This window comes from Vicugna pacos, chromosome 2 (assembly GCF_048564905.1).
Source record: "Vicugna pacos chromosome 2, VicPac4, whole genome shotgun sequence".
Lineage (NCBI taxonomy): Eukaryota > Metazoa > Chordata > Mammalia > Artiodactyla > Camelidae > Vicugna > Vicugna pacos.
Genome location: NC_132988.1, coordinates 116,894,558 through 116,915,568, shown reverse-complemented (window position 1 = coordinate 116,915,568; position 21,011 = coordinate 116,894,558). Strand labels below are relative to the sequence as shown.

General features: G+C 53.7%; 1 protein-coding gene across 5 annotated transcripts in view; it reads right to left on the bottom strand.

The window, feature by feature from the left end:
* The window catches only part of STK32B (serine/threonine kinase 32B), a 310,710-nt gene that overhangs the window by 22,549 nt on the left and 267,150 nt on the right, over window positions 1–21,011 (bottom strand). For all 5 annotated transcript variants that reach the window (XM_006216367.4, XM_031686033.2, XM_072946368.1 and 2 more), the window contains 3 exons: window positions 12,874–12,977; window positions 5,761–5,877; window positions 3,573–3,698 (listed from right to left, as the gene is read on the bottom strand). In XM_006216367.4, coding sequence (XP_006216429.2) covers window positions 3,573–3,698; window positions 5,761–5,877; window positions 12,874–12,977 — 347 coding nt within the window. The remainder of the gene's footprint in view (window positions 1–3,572; window positions 3,699–5,760; window positions 5,878–12,873; window positions 12,978–21,011) is intronic.

Sequence of the window (21,011 nt, the reverse complement as noted above, 5' to 3'; positions counted from 1 at the left end):
CCTCACCTTTCACCTGTGTGGCTTCGAGGAAGATGTAGAACCTCTCTCTGCCTCAGTTTCCCCAGCTGTGTAAAACGCAGCAGGCTCAGAGCACTGATGAGTGTTAACTGAGTATCTGTGAAGCTTCTGGAACAGGTCCTGCCTGGTCCCTGGCAGGCTTGCAATGACTGGCCATTCCCTCTGCTGCCCTGCAGTCCCAGCCGTCTCCCGTGGGAGTCCTGGTCTTAAACTCCAACTGTGAAGTGAGGGTCTTGCTACCTGCAATCAAACTTGCCTTGGCCAGCCTGCCCCACCCCCGGACATGAGCCAGTCCTGTCACGGCCGCGGCAGGAGGAAGGAGGGCTTTGCAGACAGAACTGGGGCGTGGCCTGGCTGTTCCTCTCACCACCACGTCACCCCGTCTCTCTGGGCCATAGTTTCCATAACTGGAAGATGAGAGAAGCCCTGCAAGCGTACAGCCCGTAGGCCAGGCCCTGCCCCTGCCCCGGGGGCACCGCCAGCTGTTAACCGCGGTGATTATTATTGCTGTTTCCTTCGTGGGCTGCTGGGGGCAGCACTACGTCCTTTCCCCTTTCCTTTCTTCACCCTGGAGAAGAGGTCCCAGCAGAATGGTCCCATCGGGTTTGTCAGAAACGACAGCTGCCTGCCTGCGCCGGGCTCCCCCCAACACCAACCTCTGCTACTCAGCCGGCGTTCCCCTCTCCCCCGCGGCACATCTGTCCCCCACCACTCACCCTCTCCCGATGAACACGTCAGATTTCAGGCCCGTCTCTCCTGGCCTGATCTATCTGCCATTCTTTCATTCATTCATTCATTCCGAAGCAGGCTCCGGGTCCAGACCACCTGAGGTCAAGTCCTGGCTCAGCCAGTTTCTCCCTGAGTGCTGGTGGCCGGTCACCCACCCCGACACTGTTCAGCTAAGCTGAGAGAACTAACAGGACCCCCTTCCCCGCTGTGGGGCTTCTATGAGGAGTTTTGGAACATGTTCAACCCTGTTGACTGTTACCCTCAGTTCATCCAGACCCATGTGACAAGCACACACCGAGGGCTTCGAGTGGCCTCTAGGGTCACCCACTGCTCTGGGGTCTCTCTCAGCCAACGCTGCAGGGCCCCTGTTCTCTGCAGCTCTCCGGCGGCTGGCAGGTACATTGTAACAGAATGGTACTGGCTGCTAACGCAGACCCGGGCGCCTGTCCTGGGGAACCAGTGAGGCTGTGATTCACTGCAGGGAAGGAGCCGGAGGGGCTGCCCAGGAAGGTCCCCAGAGGAGGCAACGTCTGAGCTTGCTCCTCATCCAGAAGGCAGTTACCAAGACCCTCCCATGGACCAGCTGCTGTGTTTTATGCTGAGTCTGGAAAGAGGTGGGGATTTCCAAGCGGACAAGAAGGGCGTCCTTGGAAGGTGAAGCATTGTGTGCAAAGATACGGAGGTCAGAAACTGTAGCCAGAGGGGACAACTGTCGGCATCTGGGTGTGGCTGGGTGTGGGCCCAGTGCGCGCGTGTTTGTGTGAGTATGCACGTATGTATGTATGTGTGTGTGTGTGTGTGTGTGTGTGTTGAGTGGAGCTAGAGAGGGGCAGCAGGGGATGGCTGCAAAGGCAGGTAGCTGTCCTAAAAGATAATGCCACATGTTGGCTCCACGTGGCCCCCAGGACATCTGCACACAGCCCTGGGGAGGCTGAGACGAGGCGGGGGAAGAATTCATTAGACACTTTGCACCAAGATCCCTGGGCTCCATCGATCTGGCCTGAGCTTGGCAGAGGAGGACACGGAGAATGCAAGCATCTCTATCTGCATACCCAGAGTGTGCATTCTGCATGAAGTCAGCGAAGGCAACTGAGAACAGCCCTCCAGTGGGTTTGTTAATACAGCAATGGCCCAGGTGGTATTTACGGAGGCTCACAGTGTGTCAGGCCCTGTTCGGAGCCTCTGGAAGCCCCTGGGCAGTCGCTCCTCCCAAGATCCGTGAGGGGCCCCCGTCTTCTCCCCAGTTAACAGGCGATGAGCCTGCTCCTGGAGCCTGTGCGCCGGGGATCCCAGAGGCAGCAGAGGGGACCCAGCCTCCAGCTGCTGCAGGCCTCCTTCTAGGACGCAGCCCTGGTTTATCACATGTGCCTTTGTACGGAGGGGATACTTGGCAACGTCTGGAGACACTTTTGGTGTCACAAGTGGGAAGTGCTCCTGTCACCCCATGGGCAGAGTCCTGGGATGCTGCTGAACAGCCTCGATGCACAGGACAGCACCGTCACAATGAGCTGCCCGGCCCCGACGCCCGCAGAGCGCCCGCGAGGGGCCCTGCCCTGGCCTGCAAGCCCCCTGACGACCGGTGCTGCGGCCTTTCACTGCCAGGGACTCAGCGGGTACTGTGCCGGCGCCTGCACACGCACGTGCTCCGCGAGCACAGGCCGCACGGGCGACCCGCCCCGCACAGAGAGCCCACAGCTGGCCAGGCAGAGCCCCGGGACTCCTACAGTGGGAAGAGGGGAAAGGGCAGTAGCTGAGCAGCCACTTTGTCACAGCCTCGGGCACCCGTCTCCACACAGCTGTCTAAGGGGCTGTGAGGAGGCAGGGAGCCCCTGAGGCGGACAGAGGCAGCTCTGGGCTGGGGACTCGGAGAAGGCAGGCTTCCCCTGCTCAGAAATATGCACTGGGTTCACAGCACAGAGGTGGCGGCGCTGGACTGTAGCCCAGGACTTCTGTCCCACTGATCGCTCCTCCTTCAGTGCGTTCTGCAGACTCCCGGGGAAATGCAAGACCAGCGCCCACCCCAGCCCCCAGCTTCCCTGCCCCCGCCCCAGACCTGTTTCCCATGGGGTTTCACCTCCCTGCAGACAATAGTCAGGTGTTTGGAGGACATAGTCTGAAACCCTTATTCCGGCCTCCGGAAGCCTCCAGGGTACGGGCTGTTGCCCCTCCCACCCTCATTCCCTATTATTTTCTCTCTATTTTATTCAGCTCTTGCTATAAAACCTTTTCACTGTTCCTTGAAACCCAAGCTTTGGCTGCCCCGAGGCAGCATGTAATCTTGCTGTTCCCTCTGCCTGGAAGGCTCAGTCCCGTCCCTGCAAGCCTGGTTCTCTCGCCGAGTTCAGACCTCTGCCAACTCTACCTCAGAGCAGCCCTTGCCTCTTCATCCTTCATCCTGGTCTCGTTTGTCTTAGCTCTTCTGTGCATGGTAATCACCCACATCACTACCTGGAGTCAGGTTATACACTTACTGGTGGCCCAATGTCTTTCTCTACTGGACAGTTGGCTCCATGAAAGCAGGGCTCACTCTGCTCCTGCCAGCCCCTCTCCCCCCGGGGCCCGGACCTGTGTGCATCACGGATGTGATTCAGTAAGAGATGGGAGGTTCTGTGCCCACGAGGACCTGCTCCAGGGAGAGAAGCTGCCCAGCTGGACATCAGAAATCAGGTTCAAATCCATCTTGAATCTTAGTGAAACTCATCCCTCTGGTGCTCAAGTGACCATGACCAGGAAGGGCCCCACTGGCCAGCTTGTAGGCTTTTCCTGCACGCCCAGGCGGGGGACCCTGCAGAGGGCGGCATGCCACCGGACAGGACCTCACTCACATTGGGCACAAAGCCAGGTGTCAGCGCCTTCTCAAACACCGCATCCCAGTTCATGTCGGCCAAGTAGGGTGCGCTCTGGACGTCACCGAGACTGGACAGGCGGCTCTCGGGGTCCTTGGTCAGGAGCTGCAGGCAAAGGGCAAATGTGTTAGCTTGGGCGGTGCACCCCCTCCCCGAGATTAGTGGGGACTCGCGGGAAAATGAATGTGCCCCTACTTTTCACGTTCCATTAATGTCATGCCCTGTCTGGGCTGCTGTGGTTGGAAGCGTCACCTACACCCATCTCTGTACAGCCAGGAACTGAGGGGTCAGGCTGCTTGCCCAAGGTCATCCAGTCAGGGGCTCTTAGGCAGGGACCAGATTTTCAACCACTGTGCTCCCTTCAGGGACTCACACCCTGTGACATGTCACCTCTCCCTGATGTCTGCAGAGGCTTCCAATTAAAAATAAAAAGAATTAGCCACCTTGTTTCAGGACTTTCAGCTCAGTAACGGGATACACAAAAGCATAATCAAATTTATCCCTGAACAGCTCTGAGGTGACTTCTGCAGCCTGATGGAGTGGCCCTCATTTGTAGCCCAGGGGACAATTTTGGCCTCTCCTCAAATAGAGTTTCTGCTAACAATGGGTGATGCTGTTAAGAACACAAACAGCTATACAATATTCTCCTGCATCCAGAGGGGATTATCCGGTGCAAAGAACACCTGGGCTAAAGATGAAAGCTGGGGTCCAGCCCTGGGACGGCCACTTGGTAGCCGGGTGAGTGGCTGCTCTGCGCGCTTCCTCCTCGGAAAGCTGGAAGAGTAAAGGTAACTCTTCCACCTCCAGCTCATGGCTCGGACGACACCCGACGGGGACTGGTCAGCACCCGGCATGTGGTAAGGCAGGATGCCACACCCAGCTGCTGGCAGGTGCGGGCCAGCATCAGGGCCCCCTGCCAGTCTGCTGCCACCTGCCACCACAGCCAGTGGGCTGGAGTCACACCACGTGAGGGACACCGGGCAGGGTCCCACCTGCTGATGATCCTGGTGGCCTCTCTCTAGGGGCTGCCCCAGGACGACGGATGTAGATTCAGAGACGCCACCTCAGTGCCCTGGGCAGGGTGGGGGGTTTCACCTTTCAGGGCAGCAGCTAGCTCCCTGACTCCCTGGGTGAGCGGGACGGGAAGGTGTTGGCGTGTGTAGGGACTACAGATGATTCCATTAGCAGCTGGAGTTCAGGACCACTGACGGCCAAATCCAAGCGCTGAATCTCCTCTATAGCAATTTAACTCAGGAGTAATCCCACAAGTCATCCACAGTGGTGCAGGGATTAAGAGCTGACATCCGCAGTGTGGAGAGCTGGGATTCAGTTCCTCCCCTGCCCTCTAACAGCCCAGTGTTCTAAGCCTCAGTGTTCTCATCTCTGCTGTGGGGGTAATGGCAGCACTCCGCTCGCAGGCCTTACTTAGTGAGCAGGGCCGCTGCGTGGCCCGGAACTTAACGTTCCCCCAACCAGTGTTGGCTGCTGTCATTCTTTTATTAAAGGTGACTGGTGCCAACCACATGCAAGGCTCGACTCTGTGTCTTCGAAGATTCCGAGTGAGTTTAGCTGAACACCAGCCTCGGAAGGAGGGCGCCATGACCACGGCCTGTGCGAACTCCAGCCCGCCCTAGGAGCACCCGGAAAGCTTATCAGAACACAGACAAGGGGCCCGCCCCAGTTTGTAATTCAGAAGGTCTGCAGATTCCAAATGAGGATCGGCATTTCCGATAAGCTCCCAGGTGATGCTGGTCCAGGAACCACACTTGGAGAATTTCTGCTTTATTCTAACGGCAATAGTTCCTGGAAAAAGTCAGGAGATGCCCAATTTCTTAAAGCTCAGTGAGTTAAAAGACTATTTATAAAATTTTTAAGGAACCACGTGCATTAAGTATTTCTAATTATTCAGAGCTTGGAGCAGAGTGAAAAGAGCCTGAGGGCTTTGTCGCCGACAGGACGCCACGCCACACCCCACTGTCCAGCAGGGGCTTTGCGGTCTTCCTGCGAGACGGTGAGAGCGGACGATGAGGCGCCAGAGCCCTGCTTCCATTATCATTTCCCCCGCTGTCACGCCATTCGTCCTCTCACTCCTTAATTCGCTGGCGTGCCTGTTTCTGCACCCGGGGACCAGCTCCCTGGCCGGGTGGGCTGGCGGCTGCCCCCTTACCTTCTTCAGCAGGGCGACCATGCCCTTGCACCACGTGGACGAGTAGTGGACACGCTCCACCTTGAACATGTTGAGGACCTCGTCGATGGGCGTGGCCGAGTGGATTTCATACGGTCTCTGCAACCCAAGGACAACAGGTGGTATCAGAGAGAGCGAGCGCAAGTGGAAGAGCCGCCGACATGGTTAAAGCTGTCATTACACGGCATGATTTGTTCTTCCCCTTCAGGTAACGGGGGTGTTCCTCTTACATGGCTGATCTCTCACGGCCCCAGGAGGGTAGGTGACTTGGCAAGGTCACACAGGCTGTAACCGGCGGAGACAGGACCCACACCCTCAGCCTAGCCCGAGTCCCCACTCTACGCCCAGGCTCTCACCATCCACAGCCCCTCACCTACCGGCGGGCCTTAGCTGCACCTTCCCTCCCGGGGCCGAGGAAGCCCGGAGTGAGCAGGGCCGGGTCAGGGGGAAGGGTGTGGGGAGGCTGGGTCTCTTCCTCCTGCCATCCCCTCTCCCCTCCGGGGAGGATGCTTAAGCCCTGAAGCCCTGTTCTCTCCCAGTTCCCCAGCTCGGTACAATTCCCCGGCTTGGTAGAGCATTAAACCTCCTGAAGAGTTCTCCTGACATTGCCTCGGGCAGTTTCTTGCTTCTAAGCACCTCTCAAAGCTCGGGAAGACTTTCTTGACTGGGACCCTGGGGAAGAGGCTTGGACAGTGTCTACACATCGCCTCACTCCCTCCGACACTCCCCCCCCACCACAGAACAGCTCTCTCTGATCCCCTTCATCCTCCACCTGACTGCGTGGTCTGAGATGCTCTCAGGTTTGCACCGTGGTCACATGACTCAGTGCGAAGGCAGGAAGTTGTTTCCTAAGCAAGTGTGTTTCAACAATAAACTGATCCTGGAGAAATCTGGAGGACTGAGCTCACTGTTTTTTTTTTTTTTTTTAACATTTTTATTTTTTATTTATTTTTTTTTTTTACATTTTTATTGATTCATAATCATTTTACAGTGTTGTGTCAAATTCCAGTGTTCAGCACAATTTTTCAGTCATACATGGACCCATACACACTCATTGTAACATTCTTTTCTCTGTGATTTATCATAACATTTTGTGTATATTTCCCTGTGCTATACAGTGTAATCTTGTTTGAGCTCACTGTTAACCCACACGAACTTACTCTCTGGTGTGGAATTCCTACTGGGGACCCCTGAAAGGTGGGACTATATCACCCCACCTCTGTGTTCTCAGGACCCCGAGCAGTGTCTGCCATCCAGCAGGTCCCAGAGCACAACAGTGACACAGATGATGGCCAGTCCACCCACAGCTGTTGACTGAATGCTGACCATGAACCTAGACACCATCTGGGCTCCCGTGGTGTGTAAGGCGCCAGCTCCAACCTCATGGAACCTGGATTCCCACGGGGCTGCTGTGAAGAGGAGGGGCCGACCCAAGGAGGTGAGGCAGTTTTGAGCCCTGGGTGGGCTACGATTCCCGGGAATGAAGGAGCATCTTTATCTTTACCCGGCACCACCACCCACCCATCCCCCCGGCCCGCGGAAGATGACCGCCTACATGGGTGTGCCTGTGCCTCCTGAAAGGGCCTTTTCCTGAGGGGCAGCTTCTCCCTCATCTGTTAATTGAATCGGGCATCCCCCTTCTGCCCAACATGCAAACCCCAAAACTGTGGGCTCCCTAGAAAGTCCAATTAGCTTGATACGCTAACATGCTTTAACGATTTCTGCAAACATCTTTTCATTTAATGAGAAGTGGAGTATGGTTTCAGTTTTAAAATGTTCAAATTTCCGCCCAGAGCTGCTGCCTGCTTTTGTATGTGCGAGATCCCTTCGCATTCCACCAGCAACAACAACCGTGACCAGGAATCAGAGTGAACGTGTGCTGACAGTGCTTAGCGCGAGGCCCAGGACTCCCGCGTCTTCCTCAGTTCGCTACCATGAGTTCGACTTTACAGAAGACGAACCGGCGCCCCAGAGCTGGGATGTGGTCGTGGTAGCACCGAGATGAAAGCTCAGGCAGCGTGAACCCCCAGCTCGCCCGACCACTACCGTCATGGGCGTATCATCTCCCCCAAATTCGTGTGAACCCCAGCACCTCCGAGTGTGACCTTATTTGGAGACAGAGTGTTTACAGAAGTAATCAAGTCAACATGAGGTCAACCCAGTGTGACTGCGGTGCTTATCAACAGGGGAAACCTTCCAAAATGGGGCACCGAGGACATAAGGGAGATACGTAGAGGGGACACCCCACAAAGAGACACAGGGAGAAGATGGCCGTCCACACGCAGAGACAGCCTTCAGAAGGCGTCGACCCTTGGACAGCTTGACCTTGGACTTCCAGCCCTCAGAACCGTGAGAGAACAAGTTTCTGTTGTTCAGCCACCCGGGCTGTCGCATTTTGTCACAGCAGCCCCAGCAGGCTCCTACAACCCCCTGTGCCGTCCACGCAGAGTTCTGATCAGAGGTGTCTGATTTCCACGTTGCTCCTGGGATGTGCTAGTGTCCTCTGTAGACTGGGCCCCCGGTGTGAGCAAGACAGCAGAGGCCCTACCCACCTGAGCTCGCTGCCTTGAGGGACACAGCAGTAAGAGGCTTCGGGTGCGGGGTGGGTGCTGGGAGGCACTGTCGGGGGTTTAGGGCGCAGAGCAGGGGAAGATGCTGGGTACCAGGGCTTGGCCAGCACCTGAAGACAAGCCGGGGGCTGAGACTTGGGTGTCTGAACCACTCAGGATTGCTTCTTATCATCTTTTTGCCTCTCAAAAGGCCATTTCTCTGACTCCCATCCCAGCCCCGCCCTGGAACACAGCGACCACAGGTGGAGGGCTGTTGGGAGATGACGCAGGCTCACCTACCTATTTATTTACTTTGTTTGTTTGTTTGTTTGTTTATAAGTCTATTTTTATTATTTTGGGGGGAGGCAATTAGGTTCATTTATTTATGTTTGGAGGGAGCACTGGGGCTTGAACCCAGGACCTTGTGCACACTAAAGTACACACTCTATCACTTGAGCTATCCCTTCCCCCTCCACCTCTTCATTTTAAAGTTTGGGAAACTGAGGCTGGGAGATGAAAAGCGACTTTCCCAGCGTCCCACCAAGACCCAGATTCTCCTCCTCTGCCCTTCCCACCAGAGCCCGGGAACCCAAGCACCCCACTGGAGAACCAGCTAGCTACACGTGTGAAGACATTTATCACTTCCGTTTCATTCTCTGTTTCCTTCTTGGTTACTTCCAGGCATTCGTGAATTCTGCTTTCCCATCAGACCCTCAAGTCACTCTCTGCCTCTCTGTGGTTCTCTCCACCTCTGAAGGGAACCAGACTAATAAAAATAACCATGACGATGATAATGGTAACTATAATAAGCCATGAGGCCAACAGAGCCCTAATCCATTTGGAAATGGACTTGGAACACTATGGTTAAAACCAGCCCTGCCCCTTTAGGCTCCAGGCTCAGCCTTGACCTCTGTGGGTGGCTGTGGAGAAACCCAGGTCCTTCTACAAGAACACCAGCAAATGTGAGGATCGATACTCCTTCTGCTCGTGGTAGGGAATTCTGCTGACGCTTACTTCTCACTGATTGGCCTTAGGATGTGTTGACTCAGAAAACCAAGTGACACACATAAGGTAAAGTGACTACACGTCCTGCTGGTGAAAGCGGTTTCGGCAGCAGGGCACCGGGTATACCCATTACGCAGTGCGGGTGTGTCACTATTCTGGGAAACTCAGTTTACAAAACAATTGCCAATTTACCAAGAAATAGAAGAAAGAGGACAAGGACTGCCACAGACCTGTACTTTTAACTGTTAGAGCTGAGCTGGGCCTGGGGGACCATCTCATCCAGCGTTTTTTCTCCCCAAATCCCAAACACAGAACAGATGAAAGGGAAGAGCAGGTCCTCAGGCTATTTAAACCCCCAAAGTCTGGAGAAGTATTTCTTCCTCATGAATCACCCCCTGCAGGGTCCTGAAGTTTCAAGAAACATGGCTTGAAAACCCTTCCCAAATGCAGACAGCCAATCCGGAGGAACGAAATCACAGAGTTCACGTCCGCCCTGGTTTCTGACTCCTGGCACAGTGTTCTACCACAGGTCAAGCAGACAGTGCTCAACCCCAAGGCCGCTCCTCTCCCTTGGCTGGGCTGATCCACAGGCTCCTCGTCCCTGTGGTCGAGCCCGCCACCTGGCATGAATCCAGTGCCCTTAGTTCTGCCCTCCACCTCCAGGAGCTCTGGACACCTACCTTCCCTCTACTACCCACCGGCCTCTCCATGCCCCCACCTCCTCTGTGTGCCCAGCCCTAAGGACAGGCGTTGACTGGGGTCAAAGGCAAGGGTGACACCAGGTGCGGGAGGTGGCTGGGGAGATGCAGAGGCGGTAGAAGTCCTGATGGCACCACAGTGTGGGCTTTCAGGGCTCCACTGCCGTCCGCATGAAAAGTACACTCTGCAAGGTCACGGGTCGGTGGCCTGACGTCCAGGATCTCCTTGAGTCGCCTTGATTGCTCTATGACAGTGGTTCTCAAGTGGGGATAATTTGTCCCACAGGGGACATCAGGCAATGATTGGAGACATTTTCGTTGTCATAACTGTGTAGGGGCCATTCCTACTGGCATCTAGTGGGTAGAGGCAGGGGACGCTGCTCAACACCCTATAAGAAATGGGCTCACCTCAGCCAAGCTAGGATTTGGCCCCCGAAACACATGATTCCAAAGCCCAGCCTCTCACTTAACCTCCCTGCTGATGCTTCTGTGGATGGCACCGCACTACCTATGGCGGGAAGCCAAGTGTCTCCAGCTGGCCTCAGGGTCCTCTCTAGGCAGTTCCCCGACTGTCCTGACAGCTGGTCAGTCTAAAGCGTTGGCTGTGTTGGCCTCAGCTGCTCTTCCCGATCTCTGCTCACACGGTTCCCTCCAGCAACTCATCTGTGACCCCACATAAATGCTTCCTCCCTCCCAGAAATTCTCCCTGCTTATCTAAGAATGCCATCAGCACTTCCTGTGCATCTGCCTGTCTCAGAATCATCCCCACGTGCCTGTTTATTGAGAGGTCAGCATGCCTCCTGGGTGCGGGCGCCGCCCGTGCACTGCGCACGTTCGCTCCCATAATCCCCCACGTAATGACCCGTGGGCCGGCCTCATCGTCCCCATCTTATGAAGGAGGCAAACAGGGCTTAGGTGAGTTGAGTGACTAAGGTGCACGGAGTGTGGAAGGGAGCCCAGACCTCTGCTCACCGGGCCCTAGGACCTCCCCACTAATGGTCAGCAGCCAGGCATGACTCAGCCTCCACTCCTAGGACCTGCCTCCAGCTTGAGATGCTGGGTTGGAAAGGATGCAGGCCCCCGGGGTAGGCATCAGAGAGACCAGGGGAAGGCAGCCAACAATGACCAACTGCTGACCATGGATCAGTCCGGGTGCTGGGTTCCCATCATGACTTTCTTTCATCTTTGGGAGTTGAGGAGCCCCCTGGATCCTGACGGAAATCAAGGAACAGATGGGTGATCGCCTGTCAGGGATGCTGCCACAGACATGATGGAGGAATTTCAAGGATGAAGGACCAATTTGAAAGGATCATTTTCATATAGTCCATGAATAAATATGAGTGTTTTTCAGTTTAGCTTGTTGCCTAAACGGACTGCTTCCGGCATTAGAAACAGAACCAACTACCTGCATAAATCCATACTTCGGCTGAAGAACAACAGACCAAGACACAGCAACACTGACCCCAAGCAGGCATTCTTGTTCCTTTGCCCCCATCCCACCACGCGCCCCGCCCTCTTCCACTGAAAGTGGCATCTGGATTCTTGAGCAGAAAACTCAAATGAATTAAAAACGAAACATTTTATCTTGAAGCCCCTGGGGCTTTTTGTCAAGTCATCTTTGATCATTCTGACCTGGGAGGAATGACCGAGAATATGCTTTCTGCTGGCAAACGCCCCATCATGCTCAGGTCAGCTGCTCACCAGGGTCACGTGTATGACTGATTATGTAAGATGAAGAGCGTCTGGCGATGTCTGTGCCCTCTGGTCCATACAGATATCCTGGGGACCCTTGTGTTCCGTCCTCGAGCGTGTAAGTCAGGGAGGCAGCACAGGACAAAGGAACCAACCAGGAATAGGTTGGCCTGGGGGAGAGGAGCCGTTTTCATTCAGTGCCTGAGAAAACTCACAACTGTCATTCATTCATTCATTCCCGCCATTGTCTCCATGCACTGGGAACCCCTGCCCTCAAGGAGCGCTGTCTCCCCACTCTGAATACGCAGACGACCCTGCGGCAATGTTAAAACTGCAGCCAGTGGGAGGAACTAGCTCTCTGCCGGCTGTGTGCTGGGCCCTGGAGCTAGAAGGTGAGTTACATGCAAACTGTGCGTCCCTGCCCTGGGGCGTAATAATCCCATGATAAGTTCAGCTCCCCAGAACAGGCTGAAAGGAGGTTAGTCGCCCCACTGCGCCGAAGGGGAAGCCCTGCTCCTGAGAGGTTAAGTGGCATCATTTTCAAATGATACTTGTGTGTAAAGAAGACATGTCTCAAAATTAGTTTGTCATCATTCTTTCTGTTAAAATAAAACTGTGAGTTATTAGTTGCCAAATAGCCCTGTTAGTCATCTTCGGCTATTCAATTTAAATGAAACAAAACAAAATTATGTCGTACCGAATGCCCCATTTTTATAGGACACTGAGCTACGTACTGGGAGAAGACTGGAACAAAACCCAAACCAAACAAACAAACAAAAACCAGCTGGAGAGCCACACACGGGTGCACCGCGTCGTGGGTGGGAAAGAGGTCAGCGTCTGAAATCACAGGACCCAGGGGCCTTGGGTGCTCGAGCTGCCGCTGATCGGCTGCTGGGCTTTGTTTGAGACCCTTCCTCTCCAGACATCCCTTTCCCCACGAGTAGAATGAGGGCTGGACCAGAAGCTTGCTAAGACCTCCCTAACGCTCAGGGCTCTGGACCTGGCACACAGGCAATTAGGACTGACATCTGGGCTCCTTTCCGACGCGGTGCGTGGACCCAGAGGCAAGGCCGGCTGACTCCGCCCACGCCTGGTGGGACCTGAGCCCCTCCCCCACAGCCCCGGTGTTCACCACGCAGGCGCGCACTTACCCAGCCCCGCAGCAGCTCGTAGGCCGTGACGCCCAGGGACCACCAGTCAACGGGGTACGAGTACCCGGGGCCTCCGTCCACATACACCTGGAACACTTCCGGGGCTGCCAAAGACAGGACAAAAGAACATCACTGTACACCTCAGTTTCCATTCATTGCCCACTGGAGAGAGGATACGGGGCCTGGGACCCCGCATTTTGGATGGCAAGGCCAGTACTCCGCCCACTATGCCACGTGGTTCCTGCCCTCCGTAAGCCACGAGCCAGCTGAGAACAAGATGCAGGCACGAGAGAAGACACCGGTGTGACACCTGGGGCAGAACGCAGAGCATCCCGAGGCGGGTTCCGTGGGGAGAGCCAGGGAAAGCCCAGGAGGACGTGGGTTTGCTGGACCGTGAGTCACGGTCAGCAGGGGGTGGGTCACATCTGAGTTAAGATGAAGAAACTCACCCTAAGGGGTCTAGAAACTTGACAAATGTCCCTCTGGCTCTGGTACCGACACGGGATCAGGCATCCTGACAACCAGGACGGTTAGAGCTCTCTGTGCCTGGTGCCTGACTCAGAAACAACCTTATTTTAGCCCAGGTGGCACCTAATAGGAAACACCCAGAAAATCCACAGAGACAGAAGGCAGGTCAGGGCTGCCAGGCCTGCGGGAGGAGGGGATGGGGAGCGACTGCTCACTCGGGTTCCCCTGGGTGATGAAAATGCTCTGGAACTCGACAGAGGTGGTGGTGACACAACACTATGAATGCACTAGAGCCACTGTGTTCATTTCAGAACAGTTCATTTTACATTATGTGAATTCCATCTCAATTACAAAACAAATGGAGGGTAGAGGCCAGGGTGTGGTGGACACTCTCACTTCAAGGGACCATCGTTGCCCTGCGGGTCTCCTGGCCCTGCCGCATCCTAAGCTGCTGGGTGGTGGCTCATCTCACTGCCTCAGCCCCAACTCCTCAGGCAGGAGCGCATCCCAGGCTCTGATTGCTCACATTGGCTTCCAGGAAAGTTTTGGGAAATGTGCTTAATTTCTAGCAAGTTATTTTGTAGACATACTTCCATTTCACAGGTGTCAGAGCAGCCAAACTGCCTCAGGGAACCAGAACATGTTGTGATTAAAGATGTCTTGACTCAGTTTTCAGACAAGCATTCAGATGGCATGGGAGCAGGAAGGGTCAGACAAGGCCGATGAGGGCGCACGTGGATGCTCGAATCTGGACTCTGGATTGGCACGTGGACACTTGAATCCAATGGGCGGCCAGATCTCAGCTGCCCTCCAGCGACACTCCCCACTGCCTTTGTATTTTATAGCACATTCACCCGAGGGTTCTCCTTTCCTCTTCTCAACAACCTCAGGGTCATGTTTTCATTGGACCCATTTCACTGAAGAGGTTCAGAGAGGGACAGCAGTGTCCAGGAAGTCACACAGCAGGGAGGAGCAAGGCTGAGGTGTGCCTTACACACTGGCCGAACCCCAAGGTGAAATAGGTTCATAGCAACATTTAAGTGCAAAAACATCCTCAGTCTACATCAGGGGAAGTTGGGACTAGGAGTTGGAGGAAATATTTCTGTGGATTATTTCAATCTCACAAAGAAAGCAAGATGGTGTGCTGGGAACCAGGAAGGTCAGTGTGGCCAAAGCTGAGTGAACAAGCCTCTTTGCCTCAGTTTTGTAAAATGTGAGCAATAATAACAGTTTATTCACAGGGTTCTTATGAGGATGAAGGAAAAAATGCATGCTGAGCGCTAAGCCCGGTGCCTGGCTGGTCCACAGTGAATGCTCCAGAAATCCTGGGCCTGGTTTTAGTAGCAGAATTATCATTCAAACCTCACCTTCTTAGCATGCTTGGCCTCCCCACGGTCCACCCAGGCAGCCTAGGCATCAGCCAAACTTCATCCTTCTCAGCCTCCTGACCTGTCAGTCTCCAGACCCGCTGAGTTTTGCATTTCCAACACCTTTTTGTCCATTTCTTCCCATCCAGCCTAGATCAACCTGAATTCAAGGGTGGTGAGCGTACTTGTTCGTTAAACACCCGGTGAGCAATCTGCACCAACAAGGATAGACCTAGAGATCATCCTACTAAGTGAAGTAAGTCAGACAGAGAAAGACAAGTATCGCATGTTATCACTTACATGTGGAATCTGAAAAGAGAAGCCAAATGAACTTATTTACAAAACAGAAACCTACTCGCAGACAAGAAAACAAAGTGATGGTTACCGAAGGGGAAAGAGGGAGAAGGGATAAATTAGGAGTTTGGGATTAACAGATACAAACCACTATACATAAAATAGATAAACAAGGTCCTACTGCACAGCACAGGGAACTATATTCGATGCCTTTTAATAAGCTATAATGAAAAAGAATATGTATATACATGTATAACTGAATCACTATGCTGCACACCAGAAACCCGCACAACACTGCAAATCAACTAAACTTCAATAAAAAGAAAAAAAAAAACACCCAGCGAATAAATACTTGATTTCCTAGCATGCTCTGGGCTCTGAGCTGTGCTATTTTGCATCTCACGGAGCCTGAGGTTGAGCTCCAGCCTAGAAGGGCTTCCTTCCCCGCATCACAATCTGCGCACTTGTCCTTCCCGCTGTGCTGAGGGTTCTGCGAGAGAAGGAGGCGCATCGTGCTTGACAGCCGCGGGCCCAGCCCCCTGCTCACACAGCGCAGAAGGCAGGGACGCGCCCTCGAGTGCAGGGGTGGCGGCCTGCCCGGGTGGTCCCCATACATCCTTGTCATGCCTGGCAGCCCCAAGCCCATTTGGAGCTCAGGGTAGAAGCAGCCACTGAGCCCTTCTGTTCTGGCTGTCGTGACCAACCAAGTGAGACCTGTCCGCAGCCTGTGACTGCACTCCCCGAGGAGGTGACACTCTTTCCTCTGCTGTGCACTTAGGGCTGAGAGAACATCAACATTTCTGTCATAATCCCTACGCCACCAACACGACGGCTTTGGTGGCCCGGGTCACAGTGCTTACAAGAGAGGGTATCATACAGGTTTGGAGCTGGAAGGGCCAGTGCCAGACACATATCTGTCGCCATTAGTTCACATATGGATCAAAGAGTGTGGAGACTGCATTGGGCAGGTGTGGTGTTAGGGACTTACTTTATGCACACTACCCGCTTCATCCTCCCAGTCAGCCAATAAGACAGGCACCACAGTGCTCTCCACATTTCGGACGAGGAGGCAGACACGTGAAGTGGGGATGCAGTGGGTGAAGAGTGTCCCCAGAGGCTATGTCCGAGTACTAACCCCAGCACCTGTGGATGGAGCCTTATCTGGAAACAGGGACATTGCAAATGTAATTAAGCCAAAGACAAGAGATAAAATCATGCCGGATTCCCGGTGGACCCAAAATTCAATGGCGGATGCCTGTATCAGAGAGAGAAGAGGGAGATCTGAGACGCAGGGGCGGCTGTGGGAGGAGGCAGAGCCTCGAGGGTGGTGGCCACGAGCCAAGGAAGCCCTGGAGCCCCAGAAGCTGAAGAGCAAGGAAGCCTCCTCCCCGAGAGCTCTGAGGGGTCCTGGCTCTTGGGCACTTGGACATTGAACTTCCGGCTTCCAGAACTGCAAGAGAATTAATTTCTACTGCTTCAAAGCCACCACATCTGGTGGGACTTTGCTGTGCAGACCTAGGAGACCAGCGAGAGGGGCTGGGAACTTGCTCCGGGTTGTGCAGCTGGGATGGCAGAGCTGGGATTGGCCTCTCTCGGTTTCCGACTCCCAAGTCCCTTCTCCCACACTGAGGGGACGGCCAGGGGTGACGGACTTACCCGGGGTGGGTCCTGACGCACTCTTCCACCCTCCTCTCCTCCCTCCTGGGGCCCCACTACACAACAGACACCTAATCAGCACATGTCAAACTGCACGCCAGTTTCACCCTTGCCGCCATAGAGCTGGCCCCGCTCAGCACTTGTTGGCTTCAGAAGTACACGGCCTAGGAGTGCCAGCTGGGCAGAGGTGCAGGGTCCCTTGGAACCATCACGTCCTCGTCCCTCTGTGTTAGGACTGGCCGCCGGGCTTGAGGGACAGGAGGGGTCTTCCTTGGTGACCACTCACCAACCCTGGGCTCATGTCAGAACACCCGGCCCTGATTCCCAGGTTTCAGGGAGTTCCCATTATTGTAACAGTTAAATTCAGTCATTGATGCCAGTTGACCCTACCTCCTTATTAACTCCTGTACCCTCTTCTTCCTCTTCATTGACATGGCCTGCGTTCAGGTCCCCATTCTTTCCTCCTGGTCTCCTGTACCAGCTTCCCCACCAGTCCTCTGGCCTCCAGAGTCCCTTCCTCCAGTCTGTCCTTCTGGCTACTGATGGGGGAGTTACCTTCCTGATACGCAACTCAGATCACGGCAGTACCCTGCTTAAAGATCCTCCTCTCATGATGGTTGTTTCACAGTTCGTGCCCCCAGGAATGCTGCCAGCTCTGTGTGAGGCTGATAGATTTTGGTGGAGAAAGGATCCTGAGGTCAAACATGTCTGGGAAATGATGAGGTTCAACTATATTCTTCCTTGCAGATGCCTCAGGGTCTTTAATGACCCTAGAGCAAGCATGGCTTGGAAACTGACTTGACTCGATCCTGGAATCTTTCCAATTTCTCAGTGGACTGGTACCAGGTAGCAGGGCTGGAAACCCACGTGGCCTACAGGGTGGTCTAAATTCTGTGGTCCAGCACTCAAGCACCTCAGCTCCTGCCTGCAGATCTTCCAAGCTGTGACCATGGCCCTGGGCTTGCCCACGGCCACCCTGGGCTCCAGCTGCACACGGTCTTTGCTGCTCCTAGAAGCCCCTGTCTGTCTGTCTCTTGCTTTCTCCCTTAATCCACCAGGCTCTCTCACAAAGGGTGGATCTCCAGAGTCAGCTCTTCCAGGAACCGACTGTGTACCAGATACTCCGTGTGCTTTTTTTTTATTGAAGGATAGTCAGTTACAATGTGTCAGTTTCCACATGCTTCTTGAGTGTGTCATGTACCCTTCAAAATACATCTCCACTATTATTATCTCACCATCCCCTCCCTCCTGATTAGATTAGGGCTTCCTCTTTACTCCCAAATTCCCCCGGCACCTCTCGACGGTACTCTCCTGCTGCATTTTTGCTTATTTGTCTGCTTCTTGCTAGACTCTGAGCTCCTTGAGGGCAGCGACTGTCATGTTCTCCCTGGCGCCCCAAGCCTTGTCTGGCATGAAGACGTGGGAAAGGTTTGTTGACTGACTAAAGAAATGAATGATCATAAAAAAATAGCTCCCCTGCAACATGCCAAGCACTGTTCTAAGCTCCTGAGCCTCTGCTGATAAGAACCGCTCAACTTTACCAGGCATCTGTCGTGAGTCAAACCTTGTTTTAAGGGTTTGGCAAGTATTAACTCATTTAATCTTCACAATGACGTGGAATTTGGGCCGGCTGCTGCTGAGTCTTGCAGAGGAAGGAAACAGGATGCTCCGGGCCGACGCTGTTAAGTCTAGGACTGGGGGTCCCCGGAGCAGACTGAGGGATGAGGGCATCCTGAAGGGGGAGCTCTGACTGCCCAGAACAGCAAATGACAAACCAAGTAGATAGCTGAAGTCAGCTATGGCCATGCCCAGAAAGGATATTCAGGGTTTCAGGTCTGGGTACACCTGCAGGGGTGGGTAATGGGTGAATGAAATTCTCCAAGGTCTTCCAGAAAAAAACAAACAAACAAGCAAACAAAAACTTTTGCAATGCCCTCGTGGCTGAAGGGCCAACCCTGAATCTATTTTAAGTCACTGGAAATGCCAACTGTAACTGCCATCATTTTGCACCAGTCGTGGAGCTTTCAAGGGCACGGAGACTCCTTTAAACCACCCCATCCATCTTCAAAGCATCTTAGGCCCCAGATGACGAAACGGAGGCACACAGAGGTCAAAGGGCAGGCTCAGGGCCGGCAGTGAGAGGAGGAAAGTGGATGGAATGCTGTTCTTACAACTTTTAGGCAGGGGCTCAACACAGATGTTCCATTATTGTCACGAGCAGTGGCTTCATTTATGACACCAAGAGTTGCAATATTAATGCGGCCATTTATTAAACATCTACCGTGTGTAAGAGGCTCCTTAAGCTTCTTTACGCATATAACTTACTCATCAGGAAAGCCAACACTTACAGAGCCCTTACCACAGTGTCCTTGTATTACCTCATTTTATCCTCAGAAGGACTTTGTGAGGCAAGTACAATCATTATCTCCATTTCAGGGAGCCAGGCTTGGAGAGGTTAAGGGACATGTCCAGGTGACGCCGTTACCGAGGCTCTCAGCCTCATCTGAACCCTGGCCTCCCCTATTCTCCAGTGTCACCCAAAATGACAATCAGAATCGTGCTCTCCTTCAAAATTCAGATTGTTTGCCAAGTTATACCAGCTTTATGAAGATGCTGAAAGTAAAAATAATGTATCATAAAAAACATATATATATACACACACACACAATATACACTTTATATGTCTTGTATTCCAAAATCCCTCTAGTGTCAATATATTAAATCTGCGAACTCAATTGGAACCCAAATCAAGTGTATTTATGAAGGTCCAGTAATTCTACATTTGAGGAAATTAAGGTTTCGACATCATCCAAAAGAGAAAAATGTGTGGTCCACCATTAGGATGCCTATTAACAAGAGGGACCCTCCAGTCACACTCCCCGGCAGCTCTGTTTCCCTCCCCGCTCCGCCCCCGGCACCCTCGCTGGCCGCCGCACACTCCTAGGCATACTTGTGAGCCCGCGAACGCCTACGCTGGGCTGGGCGGACACCTGGCTCGGGGAAGCCGCCTCCCCAGCCCCGCCCAGTGAGGTGCGCAGATCAGCCTCATCTCCCGCCGACCTCTTCCACCAGGAGCCGAGCAATTCTGCAGATGCAGGTTTTAAATGGAAAGTGAGTCTTGATAGCAAAGCACATCACAGAACTGGCCTCCCAGAAAAGCCAGAACGTGGGGCGTCGACCGAAAGAGATGGCGATACCGCCCTGAGAAAGTGTAAGCACGCATTTGCTGGAATTTGCCACCTTCTGCTCACCACGCAGAGTTTATGTCCTCTTTAGACTGAAACTATGGGGAGAAGCCCACGGAAACCTCCTCAGGTGTAATTATTAGCCTGCCGCTTTAGTTCCGTGACTACCCCTGAAGGCTGTGATTGCCGCAGCGGAGAGCGACCTGCTGTTCCACGTCTAGCTTTCAAGCTGACTGGCTTGCAGGATGGGTCTGCACGGGGAACGCCTCCCTCGGGCCCGGGAGTGCAGCATTACCGCGCCTCAGCCTGCAGGGTGATTTCCTTCCTGCCCTACATTTTGTAGGTGAGGAATCTGAAGCCGCTAGGATCAGTGACTTCCAGCCCAGCTGGGGCCGCAGCCCAGGTCTCCTGCCCACTGAGCCTTTCTTCATGGCAAGACCCGTCTCCAGCTTGCCCAGCCCGGCCGGCAGGATGGCCAGATCCGTGCAGCCAGCCGCCTCCTGGACACCTCCACCTGGAGGCCCCACAGCCATTGCATATTCAGTCTTTCCAAGCCAACTGCCCCTGATCTCTGCTGTTCAGTTTCTCAAGTCAGAAACCTGGGAGTCTCATAGACTTTGTCCCTCCCTCAGACTCCGCTCTTCATCATTCGATTCATTCTCAAGACTCATCATCTTTCCCTTCCAGAATCTTCCCCTCCTCTCTGGCCCTTTTTCATCGCTGCCTCCACTCATGACAGGCCCTCACCTGCCCCAGCCTGGGGCTCTTTAATCCCACTGTACCTGCTCCTGAGATACCATTCTAAGTCAGTAGCATCAGTGAAACGGAGGGACTGAGTGTGGTGATGATTCAGACCCGCAGCTTAACCCCGGCGCCGGGGCAAGCTGCCTATCCTTTTATTGGTACCTCGGTTTTCCTCATCTGTAAAGAGGAATAATAGTATCTGCTACATGATGTTATTGTGAAGAGAAAAGTGACATTCTGCATGTTTTATTGAGCACACAGTTCTCAATAAATGCAATCTAACATTGTTGTATTATCATTCACATGTTCATATCACTTAATTAACATCACTCCAAATTTTTCTACTTACTATAGAATAAAGTTCAAACTCAGCATGAAAACTTCTTAAAGCCAGGCTCCAACCTTCTCATATTTTGGCCACTGT